Genomic DNA, 22,757 nt, shown 5'->3' with positions numbered 1-22,757 from the left:
AGACCAAAGAAAGTCCACACCAGACCCGCAGGTGCTAGCTGTGCAAAGATGACCACATAAAAATCCTGCATTTTAGGACTTTTCATTTTAGTCAGGCTGAGAAATGCTGGAAATACATGAGATTGCCAAACTTCATAAGGCCAACAGCCAATCAAGGAAGTATCCGACTGTTTGTGGGAAAGGTCTAGATCTGATCTGAGAAAATAAGGATTAGAGGAAACTAGAATGAAAAAACTTGCTGGGTTATTGCAGGAGTAAAAAGGGGGGCAATGTTTTTTTTTATGTATGTATATATACAAATGTAAATTATAAACATTATATCTCCAGTTGCTGGCAGCCCTGGGGTTCAAGCATGGTTCATATCTGTATTTTTTTTGTATATGTTTTTTAAATACAAAATGTACTTTTATGAGTAAGAAATAATATATCATTCTTGTATTTTTACTTTTATTCCTATTTTCTTTTAATTAAATTTCCGTATTCAATATATATGGCTATTGTCAGTGTTGTAATGTTATTGTTTTTAATAAAGTCTTAAAAAAACGTTTTCCTGTTGGTGTGACGTCACTTTGGTCTACATCCGGTTTGCGCAAACATTGCCTGCCAAATGAAAATACGGTTTCACAGAGGAGGGTGAACTGTTTTAGTTAGTATTGGGCACACAATGGGTAGGTTAACGCTGTCTTTGATTCTCACTTTTCACATGAATACCATTAACTTGTTACGTTTGACCTTCGCGTCAATCATTGTGTGGTTTTCTCACGTTAGCTAAGCTAGCTGTGAGCTAGCTCGTTAGCTAACAACAACCCACTGCACCTTCAGTAGGAGACAACGCTTGTATGAAATTATTTTGCTGCTGACATTTTTTACAATTAACCTGCGACACTGGCTTGTTGGTCGTGAAGCGTTTTCGTGAAATGATGTTCCGTTCTAGAAAGCCATTCAGTTTGAACCTAGCTACACCATCTTGCCAAAATCTTGGACATATTTGCTGTTTGCTAACATGCAGCAGTAGTTTGGAGATCTCCTTGCTGTCAGGCTTCTGTGGACAAATGTGTCAGCCTGTTTGCTTCCACAGTGGAATGAAAGAGCACAGATGTACATACTTTTGACCTGAAATAATGAATGAGGAATACAAATTGTAGTAAAATTGTACTTGAACATTCATTCCAAGACACACCGATATCAAAATGTGAGAAAGGCATTCAAATGGCTGTCTATGGACATATTTATTTGCTGCACTGTGTATTTGTACACATTTAATGTGTATATTATTTTTGATCTCTGTATTTGGTGGCAAATGAGGTTCCCCATCAGGGGTGACTAAATATGTCTGATCAAATCCAATGCCGGCAGACATGTTTACCGGTGTTGACTGCTGTATAAGGTGTTTGTATTTCCTTGCAGCTGTGGCCATGACTTCAACATGTCCAGGGATGTACTGTGGCAGGATGATGGTCAATGGATCAGTGGAGGGAGAGTGTGGTGTGAGTACTGACCATCAGATTTGTGTCTGACTGCTTGTTTATGTGTGGGACTGTGGGGCATTTCCTGTCATGTGTCTTCTGGAACAGAGAGCCAGGATTGATGTGCTTTTGATGAAGCTTTCATGCTGGTATCCAGTCTTATGTGCTGTAGCAGAAGGGTTTGAGTAGCTAGGATTATGTGCTATTAGAAATCAAGTTACTTCAGGAGTGCCGGGTATCGTTGCTCACTATTAGACACTGACTGAATCATGGCCACTGAGGGCGGGACAACCTGTTCGGACTCATCTATTGATCCATTTATTCACATAGTATAATGTCACTATTACAGTGTGATAGAGCCCGACCAGTATATCGGCGGGCTGATAATATCGGCCGATATTAGCCATTTTCCAAACTATCAGTTACTATTGGTAACTTTATAATATTTATATTTATTTAATAATAATTTGGTATATTTATAATGGCCGATAAATTCATATTTTAAAAATAAAATAAAAACGGACAAAACACCCTTATAGAACTTAACAGAATTTGTCTCCAGTCTTGTTCAAAGTTATATTTATGAAGCTTACCAAGTCTTTTAATACTGGTAACTTTGTGTTTGGTTGTTGTTGTTATTGTGTTTTAGTTCAAAGGACTTTAAGTTTTATATCTTAAGTTTGTATTTTTATACATTTTATTTATCAGAACTTTAATATATTTTGATGTTCCTCTGTTCCGTTGTGACAATAAAATAAACAAGTTTATTTTAAAACTGCATTATCATATTATTTTAGTGAAGTCTCATAAATAACAACAAATAACAAATGTTGGGAAATCTGTTAATGTTTTGTTACGCGTTTCTGAAATAAAATAAAAAAATATCGGCCGATATGTCGGATTTTTTAAATCAACAAACATTTGTATCGGTATCGGCCTTCAAAATCCTTTATCGGTTGGGCTCTACATTGTGAAGATGCCAACAATGTTTGATTTGGGTTTCCATTCAAAGATCAATAAACTCACACCTGATCCTCATCAGCAGGCACTTATGTACCGGTATATGCAAATTTGTTTCACCAATGTAAATGATCACCTGGCGGTTTCCAAACATAGAGCAAGCAAAACGCATTATAGCTCCAACTTGAACTAATATCTCTTGATTGTCATTTCAAGAAAAATGGTCTCATGATTAGGCTATGAGATTTTCATTCATATGAAGTATTGAATAAAGTATTGTTGTGATATCTGTATCGAATTCAAGGTATTGAAAATGTTCAATCAAAAGCCAGTCCATGCTTGAGGATATGTTTTAGATATAGATGAACTACTGGTTTAGATCAGGGAGGGAAAAGAAGGGATTGAGGGCAAAGAGGGGGGCTGTTGGGCTTGAAGTTACTTTTTCAGGGGTTGTTTCTAATTATAATGTCTCTGTGTGTCCTGCCAGGTTTGTCCTCGTGGAGAGCGGGCCAACCTCCAGAATGTGTGTGAACCCTGTACTGAGTCCCCCGAGCTCTACGACTGGCTCTATCTGGGCTTCATGGCCATGTTACCCCTCGTGCTGCACTGGTTCTTCATTGAGTGGTACTCTGGAAAGAAGAGGTGGGGCCACACAGGATCACACACTATATATGTCCCTGTGTTTTGAGGTTCCTGATATAATAACTAATAAATAAAGCACAGCAAAGTTTCTTTGTGCACAACTATTTCCAATTACTTAATAAACACCCAGCTGTCAATGTGTCGAGGCACACGTTGTACACTACAGATGCACGGATCAGCTGTGACCTACACATAAATCATCATCATCAAATCCTAATTTTCTCCGATTTAGAGATTGATGTAAAATGTATTTGTATGAAATATCGTATAAAATGTTTTCAAAAACAGCCACCCAAAATGTTGAGTGTTTGTTGTTTGACCTTGTTCAGTTCCAGTGCTTTGCTGCAGCACATCACAGCCATGCTGGAGTGTGGATTGTCAGCTGCGGTCACCTTGCTGGTCACAGAGCCAGTAGGAGAGCTCAGCATCCATTCGTGTCGAGTCCAGATGCTGTCTGACTGGTACACCATGCTGTACAACCCCAGTCCAGACTACATCAACACACTGCACTGCACCCAGGAGGCTGTCTACCCGCTGTAAGTACTGGAAATCTCATTCAACAGTTAAAGACCTACGATAAAACAAAATAAAACAATCGTACAACTGGCAAAGTCTTTGAGACAGCATTCAGGGAAAATAAAATAAATATGTATCCTTTCCAAAAAAATCTTGCAAAAAGAATGTTCCAGTATATATAATTTAACAGTTAAATGATTGAAAAGGGAAACATCTGAATAATTAATAACAACAAAAAACTCCAGGCCTTTTTTCGTCTCAGGAGGACAGGGGTGCTTGGATGTGAGTGTTTTATTAAAAATCCTGTTTGTAGCACCCAGACCAGATTTGACTTTTTAAAAGGGGCGGGACTTATCCTAATTATTCTAATTCCATACTTCAACATGTTATTACCATAACTATTCCATTTGTATCTTCTTCGCCTCATGTTTAAAGTAATTTAGTCACTAGTACCATTCTTACTGGTTTGAGTTAACAATGTGATAGTGTTTTCTTTGCTGAGCAGTTCTGTGTGAAAATAAAAGGCCGTTCCCATAAAGACGTCTGTCCCAAATATACACCGGTTGAGTTCAGTGGTTGAAGCTAATAAAAGCCAGACTTTAAATTTCAGTTTTCCAACACATGACATTTCTTCTTCTTAGTATTGATCACTGATGCACGGGGGATTGTGATCTGTCAACCTCAAATCATTTCATGTTTTCTGCTGTTGGATTCCATCATGTGACCTCTAGTTTACTGTGATTTCATCACCTTTTCTCTTCCTCAGCTATACCATCGTGTTAATCTACTATGCATTCTGCTTGGTGCTGATGATGCTGCTGCGCCCTCTGCTGGTGAAGAAGATAGCATGCGGTCTGGGCAAATCTGATCGCTTCAAGAGCATCTACGCCGCTCTGTACTTTTTCCCCATCCTCACGGTGCTGCAGGCTGTAGGAGGAGGACTGCTCTGTGAGTACTGAGTCCACTTCCAACTGCGACCAATGATTGTGACCAAATTCCAGTTTGATGCTTTGTTGACGTGTGCAGCTGTGAGTGACGGTGTGTTTCTTTCAGATTACGCGTTTCCGTACATCATACTGGTCCTGTCTCTGGTCACACTGGCTGTTTACATGTCTGCGTCTGAGATACAGGTAACAACACTCACCTCACTGCTCTGTGTTTCATTACATACAGCATTACAATCAAATCATTAACAGTCACTGGGACATTCTTGAAGTGAATGGTTAACTGCAATGTAAACGTCACACATCGACCACATCAAGGTGGTGAACTTGACTCATTGTGTGGACTCTCAGACTTCTGAGTTAATCACCAAACTGATAACTGATAAAACTGAGTTTCTAAGTCAGTATTACCTAGAGCATAGGAATCCTATCAGTGAAACTACACACAAATACACACATTCATACTCAGGCGAATACTGCCAGTCTACTGTGGTCTATTTTCATTTTAAAAGAGGAAGTGAAACATCGCATTTCCTTCAATCTTGTTTAACTTCTGGAACTCTGACAGACAGAGAACCAGCCTGCCATAGCCTTACATTACAAAAGCATGATTTGTGCTGTGGAAGTCTAAACCACTCCTTCAGTATCAGGGATTTGAGTCTGCTCTACGTTTCTAGGGAGGGAGCCTCAGGATTTTATGATTATTGATATCTTTCTTTTCAAATGAAGATTGATATGAATCATAAAATAATTTGTAGGATTGTGGTTCCTTTGTTGGTATTTGATATTTGTCTTAATATTATTGCAGAGAAGATTGTCAAGTCCAATGTGTGTGAAACATGCCTTAGTATGTGTCTGTTGGAAGCTGATCAACCAGTGTGCATAGTTCTGACCTGTGTGTGTGTGTGTGTGTGTGTGTGTGTGTGTGTGTGTGTGTGTGTGTGTGTGTGTGTGTGTGTGTGTGTGTGTGTGTGTGTGTGTGTGTGTGTGTGTGTGTGTGTGTGTGTGTGTGTGTGTGTGTGTGTGTGTGTGTGTGTGTGTGTGTGTGTGTGTGTGTGTGTGTGTGTGTGTGTGTGTGTGTGTGTGTGTGTGTGTGGGGTGTGTGTGTGTGTCCCTCAATCACCAGTCTTTTAAGAACCTGGTTGCTAAGAAGAAGCGTCTGGTTGTCCTGTTCAGCCACTGGCTGCTCCACGCGTACGGCATCATCTCCATCTCCCGACTGGACAAGCTGGAGCAGGACCTGCCGCTGTTGGCCCTCGTGCCCGGCCCCGCCCTCTTCTACATCGCCACGGCCAAGTTCACCGAGCCCAGCCGCATCCTGTCCGAGGGCGGCAACGGACACTGACGGATCCCGCAACCATACCGTTTCACAAGTTGCTGCTTCCATCTGAACTGACAGCAGTGTGTTACTGAGGTTAAGAACGGGCTTCAGTTTCTGACATGATTTGATCTCACGAGCTCAACCAATCGATGGACAGATGATGATGAGGTTACTTAACATCGGGGAAACAACTTAGTCATGGTCAACACATAATACAGTGCAAGTATACGAGCAAGTTGGACATTATTACTACTCTAGGTTTTGTTTAATTCATTTGATTCTATTCATGATGTCTAAACAGGACAAACGGTCTATGATTTGTATGATTCCACTTGAATCATTCAGCTGGATGTTGCCTTATTTAAAGAGTAAAACACACTTACACTTATATTTAACCTGGTGTTTATATTTACATTCCATACCAATTCAAATACTGTTTAAAATCAAGTCTTATCTTACAAGGACAATTCTTGGATAGAGTCCACTGTTTGGGACTCCATCTCAGAACATCATGAATGAAACAAGATCGCCCTTCCTCACCTCTAACCACGGTGTCTTTCAGTGTAGCATCACAATCACGCCACAGGTCTGTTCTTTCTTTCCATTATAAGCTCCCACCACATTATCACGCTGTGACAGGAGGAAGCATTAACTCATCTCATTTGTTCACAAAGCGGCTGGCCAGTTAGCTCGCTGAGGTCAGTTTACTGATCCCACCATGTTTCCGTGCTGACGTTACAGATAACGAGCAGAACATCAGGCTGGGTGGCTGCTTCCCACCGCTCGGAGACTATAGCCAGGGGGACGGTTGCTGGTGAGGTAATCTCCCAGCTGCAAAGAGTGAAGCAGAGACTCGTAAACCCTAATCCATAAAATTTAGTCAGCCAAGCCACTGTGGACGTCATACAAGAGTGATCTCTCGGCCCCTTGCCTACTTGGATTCTTCAAAATGATGCAGTGGGTTGGCTTCAGCTCAGACCTGGAGGGGAAGTTATTTATCGTATAACTCTTCCTGAAAACTAGCTCTTAGCTACACTTGTTCGCAAACAACCCTTTTCATTTCATGTTACCACAGTTGCTACGAATGACACTCTTCATTCGACGTAGATTAATCTATCAATAATTTAAATCAATTCTCCTCCACTTCATGACGATGACAAACACCAGTTAGAGAGGGGGACACGGGGGCCAATGCCTTTTCTCACAGCCTGCCTCTCAATTACTTGTTTTGACTTGACAAATAAGCTGATCTGTTTTATTTATACGTGTTATGGTACCACAAACTACCTGGTTCTGTCTCACGTCTTATTTAAATGAGTTTTTTGCACTGTTGCCTGTCCTGCACATGTAAATACAGTAAATGTTGAGAATGAAGATTGATGTTGCATCAGGTTGTGATGAGGAGGTTCACTGGGCTTCATGTTGAAAACAAGATTCTGTGTGCTGGATGACGAAACTGATTTTTAATCAATTTATAGCAGCAACCGTTTCTTAATCTATATCAAGACTGTAGCTAGAAACGACACGTGACTTTACCTGATTAGTACAAAACTCATTTTATGAGTTCTTTATTTGTCTATATTAATGTTAATAAACCATAGAATGCTTTCATTTTTCCTGTGTTGTACAAAGCGAGCAGAGATAAATAGACTTGCAAACTATTTCATGGTGCCGTGGACAGATTAGTGTTTTTGACTGCCAGAATCCTCCTCACTAATACGGATATAAATATATGATTGACAGCATATTTACACACACATGACAATATATATATATATATATATATATATATATATATATATATATATATATATATATATATATATATATATATATATATATATATATATATATATATAGTGTCATGTGTGTGTAAATATGCTGTCAGTTTTGTGATGCTTTCAGTTTTATCCTCGGTGTTCTGAACCAAGGTGTAATCCTTCAAAACTCTTGCTGTTGATTGTTGAGTTGAAGCTGCTGCTGTACTGTACATCCTGTATATGTTGTATATATATATATATGCTTGTAAATACCAGCGTGTTCAGTAGGATTGGCTACATGCACACACAAGCTCAAATTCCAACAACGGCATGAAAGGGTTTTTATGGTCGTTGTCCCTACACGTATAATGTAATGAGCTCAAACCTGAAGTATTTATACGAGTCGTGTACCTGCAGTCAAAGTGTTTGAACACACACAGCTTTTCTGTCGCTTCCTCAAAGTTAAGTGGTGTAAGCTATCTTCCTCATTTAATTGATCTTATAGTATAATGCAGCACATTGAATCAAGTGTTTCTACCATTTATTCGTCCGCTTTTAGAACACAAGACGATTTATTTTTTAAATTAGGCTGACAAATGTGTTGACAGTTTGGTTGTTGTTGCAAATATAAATCCAAGAAACTTTTTATTATTTCTTGCCATATGATTATTCAATTTCTTTAACATAGTATGGGTTGTGTGTGGCCTATAGGAAGTATGAACATTTCTTGTTACGATTGTATTATTTTATATATATAAAACTGTTAAAGAGACATACCGGTATGATTCATATTTTGTTAAGAAAATATAAGTATTGCTCTACACGAGACATATTTTTTAGTGTTAAATCAGGTGATCAGAGGTCTCCCTGCATTTAACATAAATACATTTTAAAAATGTCTATTTTTCACTTTTCTACCATGATATCGAGCTAGACAGCTTCTTCAAATCACTCGTGACGATATTTACAATTATCCCGATAACAGAAACTCACCACGATCTACAACCCAGTGCGTACTCGACTGTACATAACAAACCGCTGTGAACTCACTGACAGACAGAGAACATTTTTGTCGACGCTTGCCTTTAATCGTAGACCTTGCAGCAAATTCTGATCCAATATTTCTTTTATAGCTTTGTGATGCATAAAACTCTCAGTGCAAACACCGTAGAAACAATAAGTTATGATCAAAATCATGAGTTTCAGTCTTTGACAACAAGAACAACTGCAGCATGTCGAGAATGAGTCAGCGTGAACATACTGCACATCCACCATCAGTGGCGTTTGTTTTATATCAGTAGTGAACTTTAAAGTCATGTGTGATGTTCAATCTTCTGCAACAGTGTGGACATCTTCACATTCAACGGTACAATAAAGAGTTACAGAGGTCCAACTGTAAAAACTACCTGAGACTACCAGAAAAAACTAAACAAAACAAATGATTAATTTTCCTTCAACCTGCCTTAACAGCCATTTTTCCTAAGTTTTATCCCTGCACTCAAATGCAACTAGTTTGCATTAAATCAAACCATTTATGGTGAAACAAAATGCAGTGAATGTTTTTTTTACAAGATATGTTGATGGTGACCGTACAGTGTTTTCAGAATATATTCGACCTTCACTTTTTCACATTTAGTTGTGTTGGAACTGCATGATAAAATAATAATAATATCCCTCATCAATCCACACTAAATATCCCATAATGATAAAGCCAAAACATCCTATTTTTCAGGATGTATTTGCTGAACTATCACGCTGACATCAGCATCCAGGCCGTCTGCTGCGACATTGAGCTCGGCTGCCTCCCATTGCCCTTGATCACCAAATGAGATGTCTCTACACTTTGATTGGAGTCCACCTGTGGTGAAATTCAGTTGATTCGACATGATTTGGAAAGACACACCTGTCTATGGAACGTCTCACAGATGACGATGCAAAGCAAGAAAGCAGTGTGTGGAGGTCTGGGAGTCACAGTGGCCTATGGTCCTTATCTGGACCCCCCATGACTTTGTAAAGAGCCGAGTAAGAACCGTTTCTTCAATAACTTTGCAAATATTCCTAAAATCCTGTTTTGGCTTCGTCATTATGAATGTAAATGGCCCCTAAAAAAGCTGCAATGCTTCATGGGAGATGGGGTTGGTCTCATCGACTTCAGTTTTTGTAGTTTGAACATTCAGCTTTGGATTTGTATGCTTGTGATTGTGGACCTATTCTTTATTTAAATACACCTGAGCCCGAGAAGGCTTCCAAAACAGACGCTATATATAGTAACCTCAGAGGATTTGGAGTTTGATGACAATCAGATATGATTATTTAGTTGTTGTTGTTTTTTTAAAGAGGCATTGTGTGTTAATTGCACTCAAATAAAATGATCTAATGTTATGTATGTTGACTGTAAATTTAAGGCATTTCAATAAATAAGCAAAACCCCAAAACAAAAGTTGCCTGATAATAATAAATATAATATTGATATGCAATACTCATAAACAGCCTTGAATGTCAGCTCCAGAGTAGCTGTCAGACAACTGGAAGACTACACACCCCTTTTTTTGCACAAAAAATAAAGGTTTACTTTTGTCGCTCCACAGGAACACTGCTGTATCTGTTGAACACTTTTAGTTTTCCACACAAAGATGGGAGAAGTCATACATACTTCCCATTCCTGTCAGTTCCCTTGAATTGGCTAAGAACAGGCACCAAGACAAAGAGAGGAGAGACTGTGGTTCCAGCTGTCTTGTCTGGCTCATCCCATCACAGAAGTTCCACTCTTATTTAGAGCTGATCATGTAGAAGCAGGTTTTGCAGCCGGCATCCATCTCTGCAGCTATTGCAAAACGCATTACTGGACGTAATTACCGTTTGATTTTCCACTATTGGAACCAAAACAATAATTACATTTTCTCAGTTATCGGCCACCACCATCTCATGCATCCCCAGCATCGACTGCAAAGTAAACAAAGCAAAACGGTTTCGAGAGAACGTAACACGTACTGTGTGTCAGCTTTACATTCAGACACTATTTCTTTTGACTGATTATTGGCGTTTGCACACATTAACATGTATGTTAGCAACGATCTCTGATCTCGAGTGGAACCTTCCACATAGAGATGTGTGCAGCTCCGTTTCCTGAGTGCTGGGACTCCCGGCAGCCTCAAACAGAAGCAAACCATTTCCCACAATGCCTTCCTGTTCCTTTCTAAAAAAAAGCTGATTGAGACCACAGGACAACATCGCTCTGGTTACTTAGGGACAAACTCCAGAACAGACCTGAAGAATGGACCCAGCTTTGGATTAACTCACTGAACAAGCATCAGACCATGTTAGGACGCTGCTAAGCCCCCATCACTACAGCGCGGGGCAGTCCTCTCCACAGCTGCCCCCCTAGAAAGCACAGACCCACCGCAGATTCCAATCCAAACATCCATTCGCGTGAAATTAGTCCCACATATGTAAGCAATAAACAAAGAAAACCGCAGGCTCCACTCTGACCATCCGCTCTCTTTACTTCTGGATATAGATGATGATGATGCACAGAGTTCCCACCAGTCCCAGGGCCTGGATTCCCAGGAACCACAGGAGCAGCCAGAAGAAAACAATCACTACTGGTTCCACTATCTTGTCCCCAAAGTACATCTGGCTGAAGCCCATCCGCCGCAGGCACTTGTTGAGCATCCCGAACAGAGTCCCCATCCGCTCACAGTCGTCCAGCAGAGGCTCTCTGGTGGTGGGGTTGTCCTCGTGGGGCCATCTAGTGCTTGGATCACTGGGAGGTCGGGGTCTGATCTGGCTGCCATCAACCTGTGGAAGAGAGGTTAAGGACAGGTTCAAATACACCAGGACATATGCCACACAGTCATTTGGTCATAAAATCCCCATCGATGCAGCAGGACTAAAGGACGAACCAAAGAAAGCTTTGTTCAACCATTACCACTCATCATCTCTTCAAATAAACAGCTATTACAAGGTTACACAGTTCCCAGCTGTATTTCTTAATGCATGCTAATGTGAACGGTGAAAGTAAAACAACCGTGGACTTCCACCATTATTACAGCATTACACCATTATCTCCCTAGGCAATTCCCAGAATGCATTGTAAAAAGCTGTGTTGTTTCCTCATTATGTGCACTGACTAGAACTGATATGAGCACTGTTCAGATTCAGACGTGCCAGTTTTAAAGCATGTACTGCAAACTGACCACTGTTAATCATTGATTATTCCCTTATCTCACCCACTAGTCATTTCTTTAATTGCATTTCGCCTCTACTCCTTTATCATTTTCTTTTCATGACACTAGATCATATCTTTGTTGCTGTGGAGATACTTGTTGGTCATGATGCCTTCATCTGAGGGGCGCCCCTCCTGCATATATAGTAACAGAATCAGTAACGTTAATCCATGTGGCAGCCTATAATCCCGTTCACTGCTGAACTAGACACACCCCATCCTGTCAGCAATGATACACACTACACTCGCTCAAACGCACTGCACCTGCTAACTTTCTGAACTGAACACACACAGTATCTTTACATAAAGAAATTGACAAATTGACTAGAAATCAGAACAACGGAAGGCTACATCCAACATGAATTTGAAGAGAACAGAAAAAGTGAAAATGACAATTTAGGAACTAAAAGTGTAAAAGGTTTAATTCTAGGAAGGCATCAACGACAGTAACGTTGCCACGAGCCAATGGTTGTGGGAAATGTGGTTTTACTTGTTAGCCTGAGGGAGTCACAAGCTAGTGATCCAGCCAGTTTTAACTCAAGGTAATGTTCATCTGGCTGTTATTATTAAATAATAAGTTAAGATGCACCAAGGTGATGACGTCCAAATAGTGGTTAAAGCCCTGCTACTTGAGGTGACACGTTAACAAACTCAATGTGACAATAAATTGTAATAACACTTTGTCAAACTGACAAATTATTAGTGATTTACGATAAGGCCCTGGCATATGGTGATATCTCTTGTGATGAGGAAATACCACCAATCTACATGTATTAAAATTGCTGTCGCATCCTAACAGGAACAACAGGAACAACAGGAAGACACGCCGAGTAGGACCTGAGTCGAGACTTTACTTCGGGGCGTGTAAGCTTCTGTATTGTCACACACACAGCGCCGAATTTGAGTTTACATCCTGTTTATTCGTAATAAGTAGTAAGTCCCGCTCTAACGGACGTGTTTCGTTTTCGTTTTTAAAAGAAACGTTCAAGTGTCAGATTTTTTAATCGGAATTGGTTACTCGGTAACATATGCTTACTGAAAACTGTTCAAACTGACGTGGTGTAGTTTAGTTAAAGCGACACCGACGAGCTCTTCCACTACCGGTACATAACCGAGCTTAGCCCGAGAGGAGCCTCTCTCTGGGGGCGACTAGCTTAGCTTGGGATCTAATAAACGGCTACAGCTAGCTTGTTAATGTACTTTTGCTTTACCCGGTGCCGCTGCTGGTGTAGTGCGGTCTGCCTTGCATCGTGGTCGGGTTGAGGACTGTGCCATCTTCTCTGGTTCTCTGGCGGAAGCTCTTCACATTCACGTCGACGGAAAACATACCGGTCATGTGCAGGTTGCGTTACAGTGGACATTTCACAGCCGGTCCACTGACGGTAACTTTCGGGAATCAAAACATGCGAGTCGAGTGATTGATAGTGCCCGGTCCCGACGTACGCTCGCCCTGAGTAACGAGCCGCGCGCTCCCGATACATTCGCGAGAGCTCCGCATCATCCAATAGCAGAGCCGCAGCGCCAGCAGTTCTACACATGTCCGCACGCGCCCCCTACAGGCTACGGTAGTAATAACCACAGCAGGACTGCTTACAAATATTAGTTTTAGTTTACTTTATTGGGACGGTACTTTTAGTCACACGTTTAGGTATGACATTAATCTTTTTCTAGACAGAAATTTAGATACTGAAGCTTTTAATTTAATTAATTTGGTCCTGTTGCTAATTAAATACCTGTAAAGAAGATATTGTATATATTATCAATCTAATTATTTTATTAGGTAAAATTATATGTACACGTCAGCCAATTTTCTATTCAGAAGCCAACCTCACTGTCTTGATGTCTTACTTAAAATCCAACTCTATACTGTACAAAGCTGTGGAAACCAGAGCCTGAAACTTGTTGTAACTTATTTTATTTAGTATGTTTCACGTCTTATCCTCATGTCTTTGTTTAGTTCTTTTTATTTGTTTTCACATCCATTGCCTTATTTCAGATGAGATGAAATAGCAAACCTGTAGTGAATTTCATTATATATATATATACACACATTGTGTGTGTGTACCAATGAAATTGATAAAGAAGTTCACACAGAGCTAAATAGAACACCCTTCTTTAAGGTGTAGGGTAGATTGTGGCAACACCCCTTGATTAGGACATCCCTGTTAATTCAAAGAATAACTTGATGACACATAAAAATGAATCTTGCTCTAGTTGGGTTTGTGGAGCTCATGACTATAGACTACAGCAGCTATTTCTATGTCAGACTTAAACAACATTTCAATGAATACAAAGGTCTGTCTCGGTATCTGCAGAAACGACTCAGACCGGGACCAAAAGCATTTGATGGAGACATCCCTTAGTTGAATACAACCCGTCCCATTTCTCAAATGGTATTATGTCATTGTGTTGTCGAGCTTTGTTCAATCATTACTATTTATCATCTCTTCAAACAAATATTACGACCTGGAAAGCTTTCAGCAAGATACAAGGTTACAAAGTTCCCAGCTGTATTTCTAACTTGCATGCTAATGTGAACGGTGTGAATACAGTGACTTCCGCATTACACCATTATCTGCCTACACAATTCCCAGAATGCATTGTAAAAAGCTGCAGCGTTTCCTCATGATCTACACTGACTAGAACTGACATACAATTGAGATTCAGATGTGTCAGTCAGCAAGCATGTACTGCATACTGACCACTGTTAATAATTTATTATACCCTATAATAACCTCTAGTCATTTCAGTAATTGCATTTTACCTCTATTCCTTTATAATTTTCTTTTCATGACACGAAATCCTAAAATGTTTTGATCATGATGCAATCTTCTGGGCTGCACCCCATCTCTAATTGCATTGGTGGTAGCGATGGTAGCAAGGTAGCATCATTTTTCAGCAGTGGAGGTTGCTTCCCCGCTTGTTTTGATCACTTTGAACAGGTTACTGCAAAGCAATATGAAAAAAAACAATGCATACTTTCCTCTAAAGAAAGAACTATATTCGTGCCCCTAAAAAGGGATATAGAGTATCCATCCATCCATCCATTATCTACCGCTTATCCTGTATTCAGGGTCGCGGGGGGGCTGGAGCCGATCCCAGCTGTCATTGGGCGAAGGCAGGGTACACCCTGGACAGGACGCCAGTCTATCGCAGGGCCAACATGTAGAGACAGACAACCATTCACGCTCACATTCACACCTACGGGAGTCATCAATGAACCTATCCCCATCCTGCATGTCTTTGGACTGTGGGGGGAAGCCGGAGAACCCAGAGAGATCCCACGCTTACACGGGGAGAACATGCAAACTCCACACAGAAGGAACCCGAACCCGACCTGGGAATCGAACCCAGGACCCTCTTGCTGTGAGGCGACAGTGCTACCCACTACACCACCGTGCAGCGGTATAGAGTAACCGAATACAAGACATACTGTAATACAAAAGGGCTATTTTTGTGTACTTTAACTTTTGGTATTTTTTACTCATAATACCTCAGTCATTTTACCTATAAGTGAGATTATGAATGCAGGACTGCCACTTTCCTTACTATGTTTTATACTACTCAAAGTGAAATACTTGCAGGGTGGGGTGGTGTCCTCAAGGCCCAAAAAAGGCTTGCCCTGATGTTGTGATTTGTTATTCTGACAGGGAGGCGTAGGATTACATGCCGCTTGTAAGCAGAGTAATCCCAGCTAATCTGGGCTTCCGTTTCACTCTGCACTGTGGACACAAACCTCAGACTGGAGAGGACTGGGAATATGGAGATGAAAAGTGCCTGTCTGAGTATGCCGCTCATCTGATGAAGCATGTATCTGCTGGTCCTCGTTCACATCTTGCAGTCCTCTCTGTCGGCGGTCCAGTCCTGTCCAGCTCCATGTGCCTGCACGTATGGGGACGGTGGAATAGCAGAGCTCAGGTAGCGTGAGGCTGATTTCATTCTCAGCTCTGCATTTGTGTGTGCAAATGATTTGTTTCTGCCGGGAACACGACTCATTATAGCACATTATATTTAAATAGTCATCATATCATTGAACTAACACAGAAGTGCTCATGCAACAAGTGTGATATTTGGTGATGTCACTATTTGACATGTTCACTTATCAGTAATATTAATAATAATAGTACATTTTATTTATGGGTGCCTTTCTAAACACTTAAGGATACCTTACAGTTAAAAAGAAGCAAATAAAGTTAAAAGAAGCAACATAAAAACAATACAAAAACATACCCATGAATTTAATAGAGAAATAAAGTGGAGTTAAGTGGGATAGGCCCGTCTAAACAGGTGTGTTTTGAGGGAGGTTTTAAAGGTGGGGAGAGCCACTATGGAGCAGCTGGAAGGAGTTCCAGAGACGAGGGTCAAAGCGTCCGAAGGCTCAGAACCCCACCGTGGACAGGCAGGCAGATGGTGCGGAGAGCTGGGAGGAAGAAGAGGATTGGATGGATGGATGGCGTGTAAGGCTGGAGGAGGTCAGAGAGGTATGGAGGAGCGAGATGATGTAGGGCTTCGAAAGTGAGGAGGAGAATCTGAAAATATGTTATTGGACAGGGAGCCAGTGAAGTAGTTAGAGCATGGGAGTGATGTGTTCAGATGATGGGGTAATACTGCAGGCAGTTGAGTTCTGGACTAATTGGAGGAGAGAGTTACAGTAATCAATACGAGAGGTGACGAGTGCGTGGATGAGCGTAGCAGTGCAGTTGGGTGTGAGTGATGAACAAAGGTGGATAGTGCAAAGGTGAAAGTAAGCAGACAGAGTGAGATTATTGATGTTTTTCAAAAGAAAGGGTGCTATCAAGGATGATACCCAGACTCTTGACCTGTGGGGAAGGAGGAACCATGGAGTTGTCAATGGTGAGGAGAAATTGGAACATTTAGAAAGGGTGGATTTGGAGCCAACAAGGAGGATTTTAGTTTTGTCGCTGTTGAGTTTCAAGTTGTGAGCGAACCAGGTTTTAATTTCTGCTAACAGTCAGACAGGGAAGAGGGAGGAAGCATGGGTTTGCTGGTAGAGCTGGTGTCATCTGTGCAGCAGTGAAATTGAATGTTATGCTCCCTAAAGATAAAACCAAGGGGAAGAAATATAAATTGTAATAAGGGGCGGCCCCAGGACTGAGCCCTGGGGACCACCACTGGTGACTGGGGAGGGTTGTTATTGGATATTTTTAAGATCTACAAACTGAGTGCGGTCCGAGTGGTATGAAGTAAGTCACACAAGTATCCCATATTGCAAAAGAAAGGTGTAATCATAAGATCTCTCCCATGCATAAATGTTTACATTGTTTGGAAAATGGTGGATAGCATTCAGGGACAGGGTTGCAGTAATCTTGTTGCAACCAAATTTAGTCACACAATGGACTCAAACATGGGCTCACGTGCATGCTAGATAGGCCCGGCTATGTAAACAAAGCATGAGGTGTCAGATTACAACACACACAGAGGGACTGACTTTGTTCTCTGCTCAGGTAGACATTACTACACTATATATTTACAAAGCATATCATTGTTTGCCGCTACATCAATGCTCTGTATATCTTAAAGAGAACTAATAAAACGTTTTTACCAATAGTGGTGCTGTCGAGCAAATGGTGGTCGTAATTTTGATTCAATTAAAATCTAGTTGTACGGTATACAAAAGCAGTTCAAAGTGCTACATAAAACTGAAAAAATTAACAAATAAACATAGATGTGCATGCATACATACACATAAAAAATACATAAGTCCATACATGCATACATACAAAGTCACACTATGTTATGGAAATCTTGTGTAAAAAAGAAGGGTCTTTGGTTTTAAAAGGAGATAGGCTCCATGGTGAAACCCACATGTCGAAAGTGCTTACATGGAGTGTTCCACCTACCCCGGAGAGATCTGCTGGGGTTAAGGTAGATGCCCCCCTGCCGATGTTCAGAAGCTGGAATTTGTGATGGTGTAGTGTAAAGCAATGAGCCCAGAGAGAGCACCTGAATTAATTATGCTTTGACAGCATTAATTGAGTTGATTCAATATAAACTCTAAAAATATGATGATGACATGATAATATCATTACCCAGTAATACTTCTACTCTCATATTGTTTTAAAAAAATGAATTTGATTTTAAAACTGAAAACGGTTTACAGAATACAAAACTAAAAAATAATCATATGGTGTGAATGACTACACTTTGTTTATGTGTCCTAACTGTGTTTAACCTCACAGGTTAGTGCAGTGCAGTGACCCTGGCATCTCAGCTGTTCCCATCAATGTCCCGGCTGATACGGTCAAACTGCGTCTAGAGAAGACCTTGATCTCCAGGGTGCCCCGGGCAGCCTTCTACAACCTGTCAGAGCTGCGTTTCTTGTGGCTGACCTACAACTCCATCACATCCATCCACCCCAGCAGCTTCGTCAACCTGAAGGCCCTGCGTGAGTTGCGCCTAGATGGGAACCTCCTGACATCCTTCCCCTGGGAGGGGCTCAGGGACATGCCCCGCCTCCAGACTCTGGGTCTCCACAACAACCGTCTGTCCAGCCTTCCTGCCCACGCCACCCTCTTCCTTCCCAACATCACCTACCTCGATCTGTCCAGCAACAGGTTTGTCCACCGGGAGGCAACCTCCAGTTCTGAATAGTGAAGCAGGGGCGTAATTTGTAGGGGGGTTACAGGGGTCATGACCCCCGCAAACCTCAAGCCCAGACAATATAACCCCCCCAATATAATCACATAATTCCGATAATTATTTTGCATGCATAATTTTATCCATTTTATGTACCTGCAAAATAGTTTTGTGTTTAATCATGTGGTAATGTAACCCCCTCTCCCACCCCTACCCCCCCTACACACACTTGGTATTTCCCAACCCACGTTCTCTAAAGTTTACATTTGAAGTCAGTCACTCGCCGCTATGAGTTCGGGAGAGGAGAAGTAGCTCAAGCAGTGTCAGGCTAACATCATGAAAAGATCTTCAAAAGGCGGACAAACAACTATTTTTCACTGTTGGACTTCGGCCACTAATAAAAAAATAAAAATTCATGAACAAAAGGAGGTAAATATAGATGCACATGTTGTTAAATTAGCTGAGTGGCTAGCTAGTTGTTCTGCAGCAGCCTCCTGTCAGCATAGGCGTAATTTATGGGGGGGATGGGTGGGTTGCAACCCACCCAATTTGATATCATAATTATTGATATTGAATGTTAAGCATTGTAATCACAACAGTGTGGTAGATTTTCTCAATTTACCAGTAAAAAATAGTGACGTTTGTCTGTGCCCCCTCCCGCTCTGAGATTTGGTTTCGCCCACCTTGCCGGACCTGCGCTTCTCTACTGTCTCTCCGGTCTCTCCCTGCATCAGCGGTGGTATGAAGAAAGCACGCGAAAAAAAGCAAAGAATAAAAGTATCTTCCCAACAGGAGGTAGCTACTGCTAGGGCTCCAGTGCCACCACTCACGAGTCAAATCATGTTACTGAACAAAAGTAATAATAATAATAATAATAAACAAATTGTGTTTTAGTCATTTTTGTTTTCATCTTTTCTTGAATGCTTAAACTCATTATGGGCCATTTAGAGTCAAATAGACCATAAAGCAGGGTATGCTTTTGGGCGTGGCTACCCTGTGAGTGATGGGTCACTACCAAGGCTTTAAACAGCGGCCTCGCTACCGTGGCCTTGCAACCGTTGCTACCCCACTAGCAATGCTATTAACTACTAAGATGACTTATGAGATAGCTGTAAAGTTGACCATGAATTATGAAGCTTACTTTAACAGCTTTGTCACCAGAAGCCAGATGGATCCAAAGCTAGTAAGTTTGCTGCTCTGGGTTGTGGCTTGCGTTCGTTAGATCCACCCGTCGCTCCTCCACAGTCCAAATATGGTCACTTCCATTTAACTAGTTCCAACATTTCACGATGGCTTCAAAATTGTAGTCCACAAATGGGTGATGTCATGAGGACTATGTCCACTTCTCATACACAGTCCATGGTTTGTCCAGATACCACAGAACCACGTAGCCTACATGTAGAAAACTACAGTCAGTAGTATGAAATGTTTCTGTCCTCTCCTTAGACTGACTATTTTACCTGCTGAGCTGCTGGACCTTTGGTTTCCTCTCCCAGGACAACAGGAAGGACCAGTACTAAGAAGAATTCTGGGTAGGCCTACAGTACGTTTTGGATAATATATATTCTATACGCTGGGTGAAGAAGCGTCACTTGATTTAGATCAGCAAACATGAAGACGCCAATGTGTAAATATCTTTCAGACAAACAGAGCTCTATTCAAGTAGGACCAAGTTTTAACCCATCCATGTTTATTATTAGTTAAGGTTAGCAGTCCGTTTGGTTTACATTTGTAGTTTTACTGTCATGTTTGTAAAATACCACATTTATGTTCCTCCTTCAAGGCAAGGTCTCATCAGTGTATTTTTGTTCTTAATACCTTTCGAGAAGCATTGGTAAAGAGGTACCATCAAATGGGCTCTAGCGTCACCTTTGGATGTCAGGGACAGTGTGTCCAGTTTCTGCTTGTTTCAGGCATACTGTCCCTTTTCAAAATAAACTTCCAACATAGGTTCACTTAGTTTTTAAGTTTACACAACAACAAAACTACTTGGTAAGGTTTAGGAAAAGATGGGGTTAATTATGTTTGCTAAGTAATAGTGCTGGTTACAAACTGGTATTACTAAAGATACATAATAAAACTGCTAGGAAGTATTAGAAAGTAAACAATTTGTATTGATAATAAACAAAAAACAAAGTGAAGCCTCTTCCCTGCCACAAATACCGATGAATTATGTCACGTGATGCTACGTCATATGCTACTTCCTTAGCTTCAGTTCCGTAACAAGCATCTCTGGTACAAAGTCTTTCAAAGGATTCCACGACTGAACAACAATATGGAAACATGTATTGCGTACAATTTAGAAACTGCCAATACAATATTGCTTGTATGACACAAACATGACAATTATGTAAATAAGTCAAATTGTCCTGAATATCCAGGTCTCCATGACAACCCCTGGTTGTGTGACTGCCAGATCTCCATGGTGATGTCCCTGTCCATGTCCCTGGGGAGTCCCGTAGTGCTCATGGACCAGCTGCTAATATGCCGCAGGTCTCCAGGTCAGTCAGGGATGCTGCTGAGCCAGGCTAAGCTGTCCCGCTGCATGAGGCCTTCGGTCCAGCCTGCAGCCACCAGAGTCATCTCTCCACTGGGCAGCAATGTCATCCTCCGCTGTGACGCCACCGGCTACCCAACACCAACGCTGACCTGGATCAAAAGCTCAGCCTACAATGGTAAGCAAGCCAGTGTCCCTCTCATCTGAGGAAGTGGTGAAGATGTGAGCATCAGTCAAGTCATGTTGTGATCTGGTTCCCTGTGCAGATTGTTGCCAACAAGACATCATTGAGGGCTCTGACCAGCTGCCCAGGAATTTGGAGAGTTGTAAGTGGTGCTTTCTTGTCTTTTTCAACAAACTCTTTCACATAATTTTTTTTCAGGGCTCACATAATAATCTCTTACAACCAGTGTTTCCTCACATATTTTGGTTTCTGGCCAAGGAGCTCCATGAAAACCGGATTCAACTTCACTCAATTTATAGCTGAGATGAAGTTTGTTATCTTGTTGCATTGAAAATAGGTATATTGAACATAAAATTAAAAAAAGTAATATGCACGACTGATTTATTATACATTTATTATAACTTTTATAAATCCCACTGCAGTACTCCAAAGTACCCCTAAGGGTAGTAGTACCCCCATTTTAGAAACACTGGTATTTAATTACCACTGAGGCTTATAGCTGTAGCAGCTTTCAGGCCACAACATACCAGTCTAATTCTGACTCTCCATTAGTAGAGATTCCCTTCAACGCATTTTGTGCCATTCATGTTGAAACAGTGTTTAAATACATTCTACAAGACTGTTTGTGGGTTTAGGTAACTCCACCTTGTGAAAATCACGGCATTGTTTATTTGATCTTAAATGACTGTATTATCACTGACGTCGCTGAATTAGCATTTTAAAAGATGTTTGTTGTCATCTTGCAGACAGACCGAAGAAACCACAACTTCATACTTTTTACAAATCACCATTTTTATAGTGATTTCAGCATCCCTTGTATCTGTTTATTGCATCAAATCACAGCAATATTGTTTATTTTGGGTTATACAGCTGTAGTAAACCAGCCGATGTGTTTCACTAGATACAGTGAATACAGCTTTGAAGTTATGAATTCTATTAGGTCGGCATTTATATCCTGGCGTAACATGTAAAGCAGCAATCGGGGTTATTTCAGCCATGATTGATGAAACCTTGCAGGTAATGCCCCCCTCCTCTCCAGCGTGAGATGAAACGATGCTTAGCGTTTGGTGTTAACACACCTTTTAGAAGGAATGGACAGGTATGCTGAGAGCTAAAATGTGCAACTTTTTCCATGTTCCAGTTATGCAGGAATCTCCTCGAGTTGGGGTTCGCTGGTCAATAATCAGCCTGAACGGGTTATCGTACAAGGATGCCGGTGAATATCGCTGCCAGGCACGGAATATGGCTGGAACATCGGAAGCCCCTATTAAACTGAAGGTGGTGGGAGTCACGAGACTATCCCGTCTTCCAAAGAAGAAGTCCCCAAAGACTCCACCCAAATCATCATCAAAAAACAGGAAACCAAACCAGACTCTTAACACCCCCTCAGTGAAGGATAATCAGATACTCCAAAACATTACACCACCTTCCACTAACAAGACCCAGACGGCTCCTAATCCTTTGCCCAAAGTGTTCCCCATAGACAAGTACATTAAACGGCGCAAAGTGAACTTAACAGATGCAAAGACCCCCAAATCCATGAAGTCTTCTCCTGCATCCCCAGAAAACTCTACAACTGTGGTATTGCCAGAAAGACTTGTATGAGACGCACTGAAGTTGGTCTGGATCCGTTGGTTGACTTCAA

At 41.2% G+C, this 22,757-nt stretch overlaps 3 protein-coding genes across 3 annotated transcripts; 2 read left to right on the top strand and 1 right to left on the bottom strand.

Annotated features, from left to right (window-relative positions):
- Window positions 1-563: 563 nt before the first annotated feature.
- Window positions 564-7,456, top strand: jkamp (jnk1/mapk8 associated membrane protein). Its single transcript, XM_084013122.1, has 7 exons — window positions 564-668; window positions 1,408-1,487; window positions 2,914-3,068; window positions 3,398-3,604; window positions 4,351-4,532; window positions 4,638-4,714; window positions 5,655-7,456. The coding sequence occupies exons 1-7, from the start codon at window positions 665-667 to the stop codon at window positions 5,871-5,873; spliced, it is 924 nt and encodes a 307-aa protein (XP_083869248.1). The 5' UTR covers window positions 564-664; the 3' UTR covers window positions 5,874-7,456.
- Window positions 7,457-8,845: 1,389 nt separating this feature from the next.
- On the bottom strand, window positions 8,846-13,303 carry fam241a (family with sequence similarity 241 member A). The gene is made up of 2 exons (XM_084013568.1): window positions 13,046-13,303; window positions 8,846-11,407 (listed from the first exon to the last, which is right to left on the bottom strand). The coding sequence occupies exons 1-2, from the start codon at window positions 13,193-13,195 to the stop codon at window positions 11,111-11,113; spliced, it is 447 nt and encodes a 148-aa protein (XP_083869694.1). The 5' UTR covers window positions 13,196-13,303; the 3' UTR covers window positions 8,846-11,110.
- A 2,266-nt stretch (window positions 13,304-15,569) lies between these two features.
- On the top strand, window positions 15,570-22,757 carry lrit3b (leucine-rich repeat, immunoglobulin-like and transmembrane domains 3b). The gene is made up of 6 exons (XM_084013858.1): window positions 15,570-15,752; window positions 18,035-18,409; window positions 19,878-19,963; window positions 20,813-21,106; window positions 21,195-21,254; window positions 22,254-22,757. The coding sequence occupies exons 1-6, from the start codon at window positions 15,643-15,645 to the stop codon at window positions 22,715-22,717; spliced, it is 1,389 nt and encodes a 462-aa protein (XP_083869984.1). The 5' UTR covers window positions 15,570-15,642; the 3' UTR covers window positions 22,718-22,757.

Source organism: Eutrigla gurnardus, assembly GCF_963514095.1.
Source record: "Eutrigla gurnardus genome assembly, chromosome: 7".
Lineage (NCBI taxonomy): Eukaryota > Metazoa > Chordata > Actinopteri > Perciformes > Triglidae > Eutrigla > Eutrigla gurnardus.
Note: the sequence above shows the minus strand (reverse complement) of the source record. Positions and strands in the feature narration are given on the sequence as shown.